Source organism: Marmota flaviventris, chromosome 3 (genome assembly GCF_047511675.1).
Source record: "Marmota flaviventris isolate mMarFla1 chromosome 3, mMarFla1.hap1, whole genome shotgun sequence".
NCBI classification, from domain to species: Eukaryota; Metazoa; Chordata; class Mammalia; order Rodentia; family Sciuridae; genus Marmota; species Marmota flaviventris.
In genome coordinates, this window is record NC_092500.1 from 154,023,433 (window position 1) to 154,040,129 (window position 16,697).

Consider the following 16,697-nt stretch of genomic DNA (forward strand, 5'->3'; position numbering starts at 1 on the left):
TGGCAAAGTGCTTTTAACTTTAACTCTGTACTGGGTTGTAATAATTTTACTTCCTCTTTTCTTTAAGAATCCTGTAATAATTGTTAAAGTATAATATATGCATTTGAGTCTTATTGTAATTAAGAGATGACTGTAAAAAAGTTCATTTTTAGTATTTACCCAATGAATGTAACTACAATAAAACTACTATAAAGGAGGATGTCTAAGATAAATGAAAAATTTTTTAAAATCTTAGATTAGAGTTGATATTATTTAAATTATTAAAATACTATTTACCTTTTTTTTTCCCTGCAGTACGTGAATTGAACCCAGGGCCTTGTTCATGCTAGGCAACATTCTATCCCTAAGCTGTACCCCCAGCCCTAAAATATCAGTTTCAATGTGGTTTTCTAGTTGTCTATTTATCCTCAATAGCAGTTCAGAAGTAATTCAAGGATCTCTCTGTTAAAATTACAGAAGGGTCTCTAGCTTTTGTTGCAGCACCTTGCTCTCACTCTTCAGGGCTGTAGTTCTTGTGGCCCCCAAAGTTCCCAGAGTGCCTCAGTGACAATTATACTCACTAAGGAGTGGGGGCAGCCAGTTCACATTGACCTCGCAGTGGGAGTCAAGGAATGTCAGCACCTCTCCTCTGGCCATAGATGCGCCCAGGAGTCTGGTCCGGATGAGTCCTTCTCTTTTCTTGGTACGAACAATTCTCACTTTGGAAAACCGAGCCATGTATTCCTCTAACTTATCCTTCAAGTGTTCTAGGAAAGAAATAGAGAATGCATAGGAAGAATGATACAACATTAGTCATAGTACAATTAGTCATGCATGCTGGGCGTAGAGAGTATGCGAATGATGAATCCTAGCATAAAATCTTCAAAGATTGAAGATAGATGCTTCTCCTCTCCATGCTTCTCCTCTCCTCATCTAGAGCAGAGAAACTTATAAGATTTTGTGCTTAGAGGTTTTATGCTTATTTCTCAAAATGTTTCATAATCTGCAAATACTGCCTTGTTTGAATGCAGTGACACACCAGAGCTCTGTCATGCAGTTACTGTTGGCAGGTGGCCATCATGTTAATCCTGGCCAGCACTTGCCAAGGTGGGCATTGCCCTCTGGTTCCTGTTGTGTGAAGTCAGACGAACATCCTGGCATATGGGCTCTTCTCAACAAGAGGGATTTTTATAGCAAGGCTTTGCCTAGGATTCTGTGGGCTGAAAATAATGCATGTAAAATGAGAAAGAAAAATATTAGTCAAGTCAACAGAACCAAACAGATTTCTATCCATACAGAGTAATAGCAAACTCATGAGCAAGTCCAACTTGGGCTTGTGATTCAAAGTGGAAAGGTGACTGATGTGCACAGAAATAGGTATGGGAAGGGAAAGCTGAAGAAATACTATACAGTCATTTTGAACTTAGCTATTTAAGACCTGGAGATGTTCCTTAGCTTTTTAAATTTGGAAATGCTTCTCCCTCTAATTAAAAACAAACAGCAGGAACAAAATCAAATCAAATAACTTACAGAATAAAACATTTCCTACTGTCTGTGATAAAATGCATCAATCTTTTGTTCTCTTTTACGGGAAATAAGTGCATTTGGTGGCTTTCTGTGGGATATGTTCTTATATATTTTATATCCACTGCTCTCACTCTGCCATATATAAGACATTATGAGAGCTTTGTTGGAATCTCTGACAAGTATAGTCCAATATCTATTGAAATGGAATCTCAGTATACAGTGTGCTCTCTGTTTTTCTTTTTTTTACTTTTCAAACCTACTTTGCGGGTCTGTAATCAAAGGCAATAATATTAAGTTTCCTTCCATAATCCATTGCAATAGAGGTTCATGTAAGATCCATAATCCCTTTCTGCTTCCAATTTAACAGATATCAGAATTATTATATATTGACGTTTCTCTGAATACAAAAGTTTATTCTTATTTCTTATCGTTATTAGTGTAGTATTAAAAAAACCCTTAATTTTTCTTTTTTTGGGATTGTTTATAACTGTTTCACAAATGGGTCAATTAAAGGGGTATTTGGCTTTCTAATTTTCACTATGAAAGAATCAGAGATGATTTAGTTCAAAATATGTCCCCTTCTCTATTGTTCTTCCTGTCCCTGAACAGAGATATGGAGATGAGACTATAGGAAGCTAGATTCCAGCATTTGGAATCAGAATAGTCCTGGGAGGGAGGTCTATAAAGTGGCATGGATGAGTAAGGAATTTGGGGCATTCTTTTTATTATTATTATTATTTTTAGAATGTAGCAGACAGTCAAGCTTTGAGTTAGGCTTTGGTTAGAGACCTAGCAACATTTATTCATTCAACAGATATTTACCAAGGCAGTAACTGGAGCCTTGAGTAAGCCCTTGTACTGATGAAGAGGAACAGCATTTCCATTTGAAGAAAGCATTTGAATGCTGAGCCCAAAGTACAAAACATATGAAAGTTCTATTTCATGGTGAGATACTGATAATTCATTCTCTTATATCTATTGCAAATGTAGAAGGAAGTTCTGGTAAGTAATAAAGTAACACATGGGTGTATAAGCAGTATTGCAGAGGCTAGTTCCATCCTGTCCCTCTTTGCTCTGTAACATCCTGCTGTACAGAAGACCCATCTCCTGCACATCCCCCTTTGCTCACTCTTCCCCACTACAAAGACTCTCTGGCTACCCAGTGTGGAAACTGCAAAGAAAATTTCAAAGAACTCTACAATACAGCCTCAACTGCAAATAAGCCTGGAGCTTTTACTATCTTGTCAGGGAACTAAAGCCAGAGCAACACAGTTAAACCATATGAAGATGCTGTATGTGCCAGAGTCCTGAAAGGCCATGTTCTGTCAGGATTTCTACAGTAATAAACATTTAAGAAAACTTCATAATCTCATGACTGTAATTTACTTAGGCGTTGAAACATTTCTGTATTACCAATTAACAAACAAGAAGTGTTATGTCAAATTATTTGTAAGCTGGTTGTTTGGACCACAAAATGCTTATCTCATAGAATACTGTCTAGATAGTTACTGGGAACTAAAAACAAAACAAAACAAAACATAGATCATGCCTGTTAAGCCCACAAATAGTGTTCTTTCCCCCTTTATTTAATCCTCATTGTTCTTTTTTCAATTATACAATACTGAGTAGCAGCTCAGTGCTCCAAGATGCATTTAGGTCTCTCCCCCTGATTTCCAGGGATCGTGGGGTCTTGTTTGTTGGAGGCTTGGAGTATTTTCTATAGCCACATAAGAGGAAGTCACTGCAGAATATTCTCACTTCCTGGATATTCCAAAAAGGGAATTAAAAGGTTGTCAGTCACCTGGGTGGGCTTGTCCTAACTTCAGATGCAGACTTCCATATTCCGTGGTTTATAAGAAATTCTCTGGAACTCAGTGGGTCTAGCTCTGTGAGTTTTCTTTCCCTCTGTACACATTTTCTGATTCTGTAAATTTTTCTTATATCAAAGTCCATTTTTTAATGTAATAAAAAGATTGTATGGTGTGAATTCACTAAACGTAAGGATTTGACCCCAGAGAGTCCACTAGATATTTAGATGAGTTCCTCTAGTTTGAACTTTACGGTGATAATTAGCTTGCTTTCCTCAGATAATGATCTGGTTGACTGCCCTTTGGGGTCCATTCTCTCTTAGTAGTTCAGTTGTAACATCTAATTACCCATAAGTCACAATGAAGGCAGGTACCATCAGTCTAATTAGCAAATTAAACTCTCCTACAAGGGAGTTACTGGAGATAGTAGAGATGGCTTTAAATTAAAAAAACATTGTTCCTTTCTTTAGTATGAACAAGTTTAGATTTGTTTGTAAAACATTGTTATCATGCTGTAAAATATGGCTCCATATTATTTTAATTCAAGCACAACATCTTTGAAGATTGCTTTTCATATTTCAATAATTAAACTTTAAATACTCCAAGAGAATTATTTAACTTTAAATAATTTCAAGTATTTCTGTAAAGTAGGAGATTTTTCTAGTGACTGTGAGACATTTGTAAAACCATTAATTTATTTTTTGTTTTTGGTTTGTGGTCCTAGACTAAAAGTTGATACGTTATTGTTGAAATCTGCAGAGTAATATCCTAATGATCCAAGAGAGTGAACACAGCTTCAAAACCATAGTTTTCCAGGATTTATTGTATCCTTGTGAAGCAATAATGAAACAACAAGTTGTAGTGAAGTGAAATTCTGCTGTCACGCTATTGTGAGTAGTAAATTTAGCAGCTTTCTGAAATGTATTTTCCTCTTTTCAGAAGTTTAACTTGTACTCCATCGATTTATATAGAGTATATATCATTCATTAGTGAATTTAGTGTTTAGAGAACCAAGTAAACACTAACACATTCATCTTCAGCAATCTGCATAGCCAGGAGAGTCAAAGACAAGGGTTCTGGTCCTTCTGATGATTGGCCAGGTGGCTTTGGGTAAATAGCTTTATATAGTTTGCTCTCATTTTCCTCAGATATAAGAAGAAAAGGGAATGTGACTGGTAGATCTTAACTATTCCTTCTAGTTTTATGACTCCATGATTTTCCCTTGTGAAGTTTTACTTACTACATGGATCAAGTCCTATCAAATACCGTTTTTTTCCTAAATGCATCCTAATGTTAGATATTATGGTGTTGTTGACTGTGTCTCATTTTTGAAAGTAAGAGTTAAAATAAAGCTAACACTTATCAGAGTCTTAGTCAAAAAGCCAACTCCAGGATCTTTCCTTTGGTCAATACAGCATCTGTCTAATCTCATACAGTTTGCTGTCTAAGATTGTCACTTATGTCAAAATAATGACTTTGAAGCACTGTGAATTCATCAAAGATTTAATTCTGCTTAATAAGTTATGTGTATTATGTCAGAAAAATACAGTAATGGAGTGCACAAAGCTCTCTGGTCCGCCTTTGAGGAATTGTTCCCAAGGGTATGAACAAGCTAGTGACCCTCAGTATTGCAGAGCATAACCAAGTGGGGGACACCCCAGAGGCTGGCCAGTTGGTAGCTCCAGGTTGATGACCAGGTCCAGCAACTTACTGCCTGCTTCTTTCCATCTCCTTTGAATTATCTAATTTATATCTCAAAGGGAAGGAGGGGCCAGGAGACACCTGATCTAGAGATAATAGATTTATATATTTATAAGTGCACACCTATGGAGATGAAATTCTTTTGATGTTTATACTTTGGCATTGGTAGACTGAGGTGGAATATCACCTTAAGATCATGTAGAATATGTATTAGGTATTACAGGTGATGCCTTGTTACCGAGTTTTGAAATGTAATGGATTATAAACACGTGGAAACATGGATCTTAACTTTTCTGGTTAATGCTCACACAGATGCTGCGAATTGTAATTCTAAGCATTCTGGGTAATCTGAAGTGCAACTCTTAAGTATTCTGGGTAATCTTGAGGTTTTATCACAGTGCAAATAAGTACTTTACAATTAGAGAATAGAAGATACTCTTCCATTTCTTAATCTACTTGGTGTATATCATGCATATTTGGACCCATAGTGAAAATATTAAGGATAACTGTCTACTTTAGCAGGGCCTGCAGAGACTTTTTCTACATTTTTGACCTAGAAGAAATATACAGCTTTTAGATATCTTGTTGACTTCCACAAAATTGTCAGTCTCTTTTTATCCTATATGACCATACTAAATCTCTCTTTTGATAGCATTCGAACAGACATTTCACATTTATCTCTGCAGCACAAAAAAATCCAACCAAGAAAGTAATAGAATTGATGAAAACATATTCAATTGCTTCTGTTATGACTTGAGCTGGGTTCTATCTCTGAATGTCCTATTTTCTATTCTTTTAATATCGAAGCATCTTAAGTCATTTGGGGAAGAGTGGCTAACACCCGACTTAAGTAAATAGACAAAATATATTTTGGATAATATAAAAAGAAGGGAAGATAGAAGTTGAATGCCACCCTTTTACAACCCCTAATGAATTAATGAATAAAGCTACCACAGGTGGCTAACATCATAAAAAGAGCAATAATCTCCTATTAGGTGCCTCCTGATGGGAGAACACATCATTGCCTATGAAGTGTTTTTGTCTAAAGCATTGACTATGAATTTGATCATGCCTACAGATTTAACTGCCTATTTTTTTTGGTACCGGGAATTGAACTCAGAGGCACTAGACCATGACCTACATCCCCAGCCCTATTTTATATTTTATTTAGAGATGGGATCTCACTGAGTTGCTTAGCACTTTGCCCTTTGCTGAGGCTGGGTTTGAACTCTTGATTCTCCTGTCTCAACCTCCCAAGGCTCTGGGATTATAGGCATGTGCCACCATGCCCAGCTCTAAATGCCTATTTATAGGACATAAAGGGACTGAGGAATATGTTAAATGATAACCAGGGATACAATCAGCAAAATCCAAACCATGGGAAATTCCTCAGGATAAATGACCCCAGTTCAAACAAACAGTTGGGAAAGAAAAGTGCTGTTGGTCAGATGCTCAGAGCTGGATCAAGTTGTTCTCTTGTTGTATGTAAAAATCTCAGAGAACATGAACATTAGTCAAAGATCATGCTGAAATCATGAAGAAAGCAGGATTCCTGTGAAAAAAGTAACTTTTACTTTTTACCTATTAATTCTCTATTTAGTTGTGGATGGGATTGGAGACATTCCTTCCACTCCCTTAACCCAGAGACTTCCTGAGGCTAAGCAATCTTAGGAGAGGATTGGATACTTTTTTTCCATAGGAATTTTGTGTTTCTGCCTGTCTTGTGAATGAAACAATGACCATCTTTTTTTTTTTTTTTTCCAAACTGTCTTTTCAAGGAAATTTATATTGCTAACAGACGTGAGGACAGAGATTGGGTATCCTTCACAAAAAAGGGCAGGTTGTTAATAGCCTTGGAAGTTAGAGAAGATGTCTTCCACTTGAGCAAATGGCAGGCATGCTTGCTGCCCATTAGAAAAAATTTGAGTTCCTTAAGCTCAGTATACCTTCTATATAAAACAAACAAGAAAACAACCATTGATTGTGGAAGGATCCATATGACATGGAGACAAAAACATTTTATTCCTCTCATTGCTCACTTTGAGTAATAAAATCCATTGTCTCAACCCCTGGAACTCCTATCCTCTGCCTGTATTAATGGAACAACGGAAAGTTAACTTGTTATTTGCAAATAGAGTAAAATCTCAGGTTCTTCACAGTTTTTTTTTTTTTTATACATAGAATTGTGAAAGCTACTAATGAAGGAATCCTTGACACTCCATGGTAGTTGTGGAGGTCTCCTGACTAGTTCACAGAGAGATCTAGGGCAAGCCAATATGTGATTCCACATGCCAGACTAGTCAATTCTTGGCCGGGGGCACAGCCTAGCTTTGAATTAATTGAGTTTCACTTCATTACTCATTTCTTTCTTCTTATTTTCTTCTCCAATTAAATCCTTTTAGTATCTCAAAACATCTCTGTCATCGTGTGAAGAAGTTAATAGCGATGAATATTGAGCTATGTTTTCCTGAAGAATTCTGACAGTTTTCTATGATTATTAGGTCCTAGTACCCTATATTTTCATATAGAAAATAGGAGGGGATATATTTCAGGATGTGGTCTTTTCCTGGCATGTGAGCCATCTTGGACACTAGGCAGGGTCCTTGGGTCTTCTCTCTCTCATTCTCCCCTTTCATCTCTTCCATTCTCTCCTATTCTCTTTCTGTCTCTCACCGTTTGCCTAAAGAACCACTGAATCATGTATTTTCATCCACCCAGGGCATGGGCCCTTGTGGAGTACTTGAGAGCCACAGATCTGGTGTCTGCATAACTCATGGAAGTTCTTTTCCATGTCTAAGATGGTACCTGGGTGCAAAGTCTTCATTCTTTGAAAACACTCATATGTCAAAGATTATTTGTATAATACTTTATAAATAGAGGCCCCCAAAGTGAAAAAAAATATAGGTTCCAAGATACATAAAAAAATTAAGAACTTTTTCAAAAAAATATGCAAGAGGTAAAAAGAGAGAAGAAAAGAGACCTTTAGTTGAAATATTTATTATCTTTTTTATATTTATAGAATATATAATCTTAAAGTAGATTTCACAAGAGGGCAAATAATAGATCATTACTTTACACAAAATATTTTGGCATTTTGATGATAGCCTAAAAACTGACTGTATAAAAATGTAGTGTGTCTGTGATGCAGCTTTATTTCAGTTCAATTTTTTCACATTTTATTTGTAAATTCATTACTTATTTTGACTTTTGAGAAGGTCATGTATACTCTTTTATAATGGGAACATTTAAATGCTTTTTTGTATTTTCCACAGTATTTTCTTAAGAACGATTTAAAAGTGGTTTTGTCTGATGTTTCAAATGATTCTCCTATAATTCATATTTAAATTATATGATCTTTTTCTAAGCATTTTTGTATGTTTCAATAGTAGTTGTAATTAAAGGTATTCAGCGAATGAATAAAACTGAAGTAATCTGAGTGTGATCTATAGTTTCTAATTGTTCTGTTTACATGAACCTAGAAGAACTTTGTATTTTCTTCAAGTCAGGGAACATAAAATTAAATGCAATTCAAAATTATTTTGTTTACATCATTTCTTCTGATGCTGTAACTTTGTCTCAAAGAAGAAAAATAATGTAAATGGGAAATGAGTAAAATGCATAGGTCTTTTCTAAGAAATGTTGTTATTAAGTATTATAATTTCACAGGCTTAATACATTTTATACAAAGGAAAAACCTCTTCTTTTGAGTAATCCAGCCTTTTTATTAGATTGTAAACATTCTGGATAATACAAAAGAATAGGCCAATAGCTTACAAATGTCATTTGTGTTCAGACAGGACAATCTAGTTCAAATGCCCAAATATAAATATCTTAACATCAGCGTTAGAGAAAGTCATTGGTTTATTGTTATGCTATTTGACCTAAATAATATTTAAGAATTTTGCCAAAAATGCTATTAGGCCTCACTTTGTAAATACTAGAGAGCCGTTTAACTCTAAGAAGATATATATCTAATATATCTTTTTAAAATTTATTTATTTACTTATTTACTTTTATGTGGTGTTGAGGATCCAACTCAGGGCCTCAGATGTGTAAGGTGAGCACTCTACCACTGAGCCACAACCCCAGCCCCATATCTAATATATCTTTTAAATAAAAACAATCATTTAACATTTGATTCATCAATTTTGATATAAGAGAACAAATCTATAAGTTGATTTAGGTCAACTATTCTATTTTTTAAAATTGTAAAATACACATATCATCAAGTGTACCACCATAATAATTTTAAGTGTGTAATTCAGCAGTGTTATGTATATAGTCATATGATTGTTTGAACAATCCTACAACCTCTTCTTCTTGCAAAATTGAAACTGTGTACCATTAAAACAATAATTGCCCCTGAAAACCACACGTCTACTTTCTGTTTCTATGTGTTTGACTGCTATGGAGAACTCATTATAAGTAGAATCACATAGTTTTTTTTTTTTTGACTAGCTTATTTCATTCAGTATAATGTCCTCAAATTCATCCATACTGAGTTCATCCATGTTGTAGAAAGTGTTCAAATTTTTTTATAGACACATGTGTATGCAAGTATATACAAGGTGTGTATGCATATGTGTGTATTTTCATGTATATACACATGCACACACATACATAAATTTGTTTTTGCTGTAATGGGAACTGTACCATCATAAAGGACCTTGCCCATACTAGGCCAGCATTTAACCACTGAGCTTTACTCCCAGCTCCTCCTTCCTTTTAAAGGCTGTATGATATTCCATTGTATTTATATACTACAATTTGTTTAGACATTCATCAGTATGGTGTGCATTTGGGTTGCTTTTATTTTTTGCCTATTGTGAACAATGCTGCTATGAACATGGGTATACAAATATCTGAATATTTATATTGAGATTCAATCCATTTCAATATAAACACAGAAGTGGAATAGCTGGGTCATAGAATAATTCTATTTTAAGTTTTTTGAGAAACCACCCTATTGTTTTCCACAGTGACTACCCTATTGTACATTGCCACCAGTAGTGCACGGGGGTCTCCTTTCTGCTTTAAAGTCCTCGCGACTCTTTGTCAAATGTAAACCTAAACAAATTTTAGTTGAGTGTGGAGGAAAGCTTGGCAAAGGTTTTTAGAACTTCTTATTATAAAATCTTCCTCAAAAGAATGACTCTTCCTCATCCGCTAAATAACAATTATTCTATAAAAGAAGAAAAGTCTGAGTACTGACAATGACAAATATTTTTAATATACAATATTGCAGATCTCAAGATAAGAAAATAGTCTAGACACTAAAGTTTCAGGACTAAAATTATTAACAAGAAAAGCCTCCAGAGATTCTTATCTCCCATTGCAAAACAGATTTTTCAAGAACACTGTATTTGAAAATATCCTAGTGTCCAGTCTAAATATTCCTTGTGACTAGAGAGTTCACAAGATCTGGTTTACATGTTCTTTTGCCAGTTCCTCTCTGCACTCTTCATCTTCTCCCACCTTGGGTAAGTGGTCTGCCTCTGACTACTGAGGCCCTGTCTGGCTTTAGCCTGCCCTCTCCACCATCAATTGTATCAGGGAGTTAAATGTCACTTTGCACTAATTATCTTGGTCAACCTCCCATATTTAGGAATGTATCTTTAAAACATCTTAGCATCTTCCAGTGTCTCTTAGCAAACTCACTCCTTATCTTTCAGCAGTTCCCTTAATCTTCAAGTGTGTCCCAAATGTCATTTTACAAGACTATTTTAAGATATGAGGAAACTATTTCAAAAAATAAGTTTAACAAAAAAAAAGCATCAAAAGAATAAGTATACTAATATCCTTAAAGATTAAAAATATCCATTTATACATTTCAAAATTCTCTAGGAACTTTAACGCTTTCTTTTTCTTTTTTCTTTTTGTTTAAATTGTATATGGACACAATACCTTTTATTTTAATATAGTGCTGAGGATTGAACCCAGTACCTCATACATGCTAGGCAAGTGTTCTACCTTTGAGCTACAACTGTAGCCCTCTTTTATGCTTTCTTATTGTATTTTGCCAAACACCAAGTTACACAGTTTTAAACTGATTTGTATTATATTACAACATTAATGCCACTGTTAATTTGTACCTACATATGCACTTTCATAGCTTGGATAAGTAGCCTTTTGTGATCTGGTTTACTATAATGACCATCTCTAAAAATTGAGACCAGAAACAATTTTTTTTCCCCATAAAAATAATGAATGATTTTCTGCTACTTATTTTCCTAAGAGGAAGTCAGGATGAGAAATGATAACTATGGGTCTAAACAATTAAAAGGTAATGCAAACCACATCAATGGGGCTATTAATAAGGGGAAGTCACAGCCTGCAGTAAAAGCAAATGCAGCCTGTGTCACAGCAGCAAGCTGCCTGAAATCCACCTCTGCACCCAAGGGATCTGCAAATTCTTTTAGAGTTATTTTTAGGAAATTTAAAGTGATAAAAAAACCTCAAAGTCAAAAGGGTCGAGAAAGAGAGAAATTAATCTTTAGCTAGTTAAGAAGCATAAAATGAAGGTGAGACAGAAACAAAAACAAAAACTCTAAAATACCATAGTGCAGCACAGGTGTCAAATGCCATCCATAAAATCTCTGCCCTTCCTAAAATGCTTTAAATTCTGCATTTCTTTCCAATTGAAAAATACATGAACCAGGCATACTCAAGCTCGTTTTATTTTTCTTCAGTTTCCTCTAAAGAATCTATTTAAATTACTGGGTGGGAATGCTCCCTGGACAGAGTTACAGGGACTATATAATCTCAAATTAACATGTGTGCCACTGAGTGAATAATGCCACCAAATAACTGCCAAAACAGCCATAAAGACCCCTGGGGTTTGGTTTGAATTTACAACAAATAAAGACAAATTGGAGAGAATTCTGCTAAACAGTTTGTGTGAGAAAAAAAAATGCTATGTCAAAATTTCAATTTAGATGAGACCAGAACTAAATTAAATATCTGGGAATTGGCCTTGTTCTCAAGGCTGCGGAAGCTCTCAGTTCTTAACGATATTCTTGAAGTGCAATATAGAAGGAGGCATGCAGGAAATGGGCTGTCTGCCCTTGTTGAAGAAAATTGACCTGCTAAAGATAAGTCCTCTCAAAGAATAGCTCCCTTTCTTGATAACGCTATTAGGGAATGAAAGGGAAAGGGATCATCCAAGATATTGTCTTGGATCAAAATTTAGAAAAGAAAATATTAAGAGGACCAAAAATGTGTCTCAGATTCTTTAATGGGGAGAATCAACAGCAGAAGGAGCTAAATTTGACAGAATAATATATGAACATGCCAATATATATGACCATATTAATTACCTTCAATTGACAAACACTATTCTAAGATGCACTCATGTATTAGCTAACTTAACACTCATTTCACAGATGAGGAAAATCATCCTTATTTACAAAGAAGGAAAATGAATGTCAGACAATTTCAAGAATTTGCCTAATGTTATACAGAAAAATAATGCCTGGAATATTTTAAGTATTTCATAAATGCCAATGATTATGTGCTAAAAGTAAACATAACGTTAACAAAACAAACAACCACCCACCCATCAAACTGGCACCAAAATTTATCTACCACAAATCTTTTAAGTAGAAGATTTAAGGCAGGAAATTAGGTCCTTATTGTAATAACACATTATACAGTACCTGGAAAATATAGAAAAGTGGAAAGAAGGGATAAGAATCAGTTTTATTAACAGAAGTCAATCACTGTTCATATTTTCTTTTTCTCCATTTATATCTAAAATACTTGTTCTTTTAAACCTAACATTGAAATTTTCCATGTCACTACATCTTAATCAGTATTATTTTAAGTGTGTCTTTTTTTATTGTTGAAGATTTAGGTTCATTAGTAATTACAACATTGCTATGATAAATACTATACAATTAACTTTTTTGTGAATGATTTTTCCTGAATTTATAATTTTCCCTAGGTGATACACTAAGAGCAGAAACGAGTGCATCACAGCATATAATCACAAATAGATTTATTGAATTAGAAGAAACTAAAAACTTTGCCTTCATTTTCGATGGAAGGCAAAGAATTTGGAGTGGCCTAGGGGACTTTAATAGCCATAAAATATATTCTATTCTTTATTGAAAGAGAACTGAGGCCACTGGTTTCATCACCAAATTTTCAAACCATTAGCACCTTTTAAAATATGTTTTCCCTTTTCTCCTGATAAAATGCATGAACTGTGTGTGCACCCAGATGAGACCAGCCTCTTCGTTTTAATCATCCGTCTGATCAGGAGCATAGCTCCTATAGGAGCCCCATGTTTTGTCTTTTACTAAGTCATTCCATTGTCAAACACAAATGTTGCAACATCCCTTAAAGGAAACCTTCTTTGATCCAAGTCTTCCTCTGATTTTTATCCCATTTCCCTAATTTATTTTACAGCAGGATTTGGGGAAGGAGTCATCTAGACTGCAGTCTCCATTTCATCTCCACCCACTCTCTCTTGAACCCATCCCTTTGAAGCCAGAATTAAAGACAGGCAGTCAGGGTAGAGAGGTGATCCAAGTCGGATCTAGAGATTGAAGTCCAATTTGGGTCCGAGAAGTTGGAGACAACCTCTGAGAGTTTGAATTGTTAATGACTTCAGAGCCCTTTCTCCACCTTTATCAAGATAACCTGCCCCTGCTCCAACCTGTTGCTAAAGTAACCAGTCTCAGGAATTGTCCCTCCTCACCGGGAATTGTAATTAATTGTAATTAATGCACCTGGGGGGCTCATCCTGTCTGGAACACTCCACCTTGGCCCCTCTAGCTCATATGCTTCTCACCTTTTTGCCATTCCACTGGAGCATCTCCTGGGCCTAGTCACTTAAGCAGGAAGAAGAGAGATAAGTGGGGGAAAGAGCAAGAGAACAAAGAAAATCTAGGATATATAAAAGAAGCAGAACACCCTCCCTTCTTGGGATACCAGGATACCAGCTATGGCTCCCCGTTCTGCCTCTCAGGAGATGTCTATGTTACCCCTTTTTAAATAAACCCTGATTTATATGCGCGCCTCGGTGTGTTTTCTAATGTGGTGCTTCAACATGTGAGGAAGCAAGACTCATCACTGATAATTGGTGTTATCACCTTTTCTTCCATTCATTCAGGATGTTCTTTGGGATCTGTGTGAATAGCATTACTTTACCTATCCTGACCCTTTACTTTTGGAGATGGGCATACATTTTCTTCAGAGGGATTCTTCTGCCAAGATATAGCTCCCACTTAGACTCAAGAGTACTAAGGATTAATAAACAGAATACAGAGATAGAGTAGGAAAGAACAAAGGGAGTTATGTTACAAAGGAAATAATTCAGAAGTTTATCAAAAGAAGAGAAAATGGGTTTCGAGGCATAGGGGTCTAATTGTGAGCACAGTTCTTCTGTGTTCACCTGTAGGGTTAATTCTGACCAAGGCTCAGACTTTGCCAGTATATCCAGGAAGCAAGGGGTCATGGGGAAAGAGAAAGATCCTATAAAATGTCTGAAGTGAAAAGGCTCTTGCTTGAGTAATTGAAAGCTAAACTGGACAAAGCACTGTGAAATATAATTTTGGCCCTCTTCTCCAGGGAATAGAGAAAATGATCTAATAGGTCTTTTCCATCTCTGCTTTTTGTGACCTCTGGCTGTTAACATTACTCTTCCTCGTTATGTCAAAATGAATTGCCTATTTACTACTGAACTCTAGAAAGCGATTTTTCTCCCTAGGTAAGACAACAACCTAGCACAGGTGACATGCACTTCATTTCAACTTAATCAATGTCCAAGGAGTCATTTTTAAATAGGTAATATCATTTCCAGGAAATTTTGCTTCCTTGTTTGTTGGTTAGTCCCCACTTTACTGTCAAGCCAGAGCTCCCCCCAAATTTAGGAGAAATTACCAAAAGAGTGCAAAATGGGAAGCAAAAGGAAGCAATATGGCCTTTAAATTGCCAATAACCTTCATAGCAGGCTATTTATTAGTACTGGAATCTGCTCAGGCTGTTTTTTTTTTTTTATTTCCATGACAATAAACATTGGAAAACACGGATGTGGGATGACTGCATTTGTATTCTACAGCATTGCATAAATTTCCCTTTCTTGGGCAGGCAGAAGCAATGAAAGTCATTATTTAAATTTCATACCATGCAATAAATAAAGGGTGTTCTTTGGAGAATATATGTCCACACGCGCGTGCGTGCACACACACACACACACATAGATCACTTCTGTCACTAAGAATAAGTGAAAGGTGGCTAATTTGTAATTTACAAAAAAAAAAAAAAAGGATCATTGTTTCCTGCACAGACTTGATTAAATGAGGCAATAAATCATATGTCTAAAACATGCCAAGCATCTGCCAAGGCAAAAGTTGGCTTAGAAAGTGACGAGTGCGGAATTGTGGAGCAGTAGGATTTTTATGGTCTGTCACTAGTGTGACAAGTAATGATAAAGGGCAGCATTATGTCTCCTTCACTGATAGTCCAGCAACAAATTTTCTATTGTAATTCTTTTGTTTGGCCCTCTTTATCTTCATTTAAATGGGCTGCATCTCCTTGAGCTGCGGGAATGATATATATTTTCTCTGCTAATGGTGTGTCTCCCATGGTCCCAGGATTATTTTCACACTTGATAAAGTTCACCTACAGAGGGATCCTCAATCAGTCAGATTGCTGCAAATGGAGATGGACATGGCGTTGATTTTTTCCACTCTGAGGATAGACAAGCCCTGAATTGCTAGTGTTTTACTAGGACTTCTCTCCCAGGAGAGGTTGTTTTTCCCAATAACTTTATAAAGATCAGTTAGCCTGTAAATTCTGCCTGACTCTTGAAATTTGTGTTAGCGCAAATCCCCGTTTTTAGAGACTGGAAATACCTTCTCTGCCTATTTCATTAAGATGTGAAGAAACCAATGCAGATTAAAAGGTATTTAAAAACTGGTTAAAAAAACTGAAAGTTAATAAGCATTAAGGCCAGTACTAGAAATGCAGTGCCTCTCTTTGAACAACCCATGAGCAAATAAAAGTAACACAAATGTAGTACAAAACAGCAATGCAGTGGATATAGAGAAAGGGCACAGGGCACAGCCTTCAGAGTTTTGTGATTTACAATCCCAATGGGGATTGAGTGAATTTTTGATGGGGAGATAATCTCTCCAAATAGGGCTTATTTATTCTAGGTGATTGATACAGATGATATGAATTGTGAGGGGGAGGATCCTGGAATATGAATTACAGGAGTAAGACTAAAAATCTAAACTCTGCAGTTATGTGAACTCAAAGGAAACCAAAAACCATTACAACAACTGATCTCTCATCTAGAGTGACTGTAGTGATTTAAAAATTTTCTTTTGTCATATCGATAGTTGGGAGCTAAGGAATACAAGCACAGGTAAAATATTGAATAAAAATATATTCTGAAAACTAAATTCCAGAACTTCATTTTTCCTTACCAGTAGTAACCTGGATGATTAATCTTTTCTTTTTCTTTCTTTTTTTTTTTTTTTTTTTTTTTTTTTTTACCATTTTCTTATTTATATTCCTAGGGCACTTTTAGTGGGAAGCTTTGCTTTAAGGCCTATGACTAAATAGCTGCCAGTTTTGGGATAGTTTATTTTGGGGTTTCTCATTGCCTTTGGCATTTAAGGCCTGATAAGCATTAGTTATGGTGGCTGTTGGGATGTTTAGCAATGTCACTTG

General features: G+C 35.7%; 1 protein-coding gene across 1 annotated transcript in view; it reads right to left on the bottom strand.

Annotated features, from left to right (window-relative positions):
- Galntl6 (polypeptide N-acetylgalactosaminyltransferase like 6) overlaps positions 1-16,697 on the bottom strand; it is a 1,116,183-nt gene that overhangs the window by 208,973 nt on the left and 890,513 nt on the right. Inside the window, exon 5 of the mRNA XM_071610524.1 lies at positions 561-746. Within this exon, the coding sequence (XP_071466625.1) occupies positions 561-746 (186 nt within the window). The remainder of the gene's footprint in view (positions 1-560; positions 747-16,697) is intronic.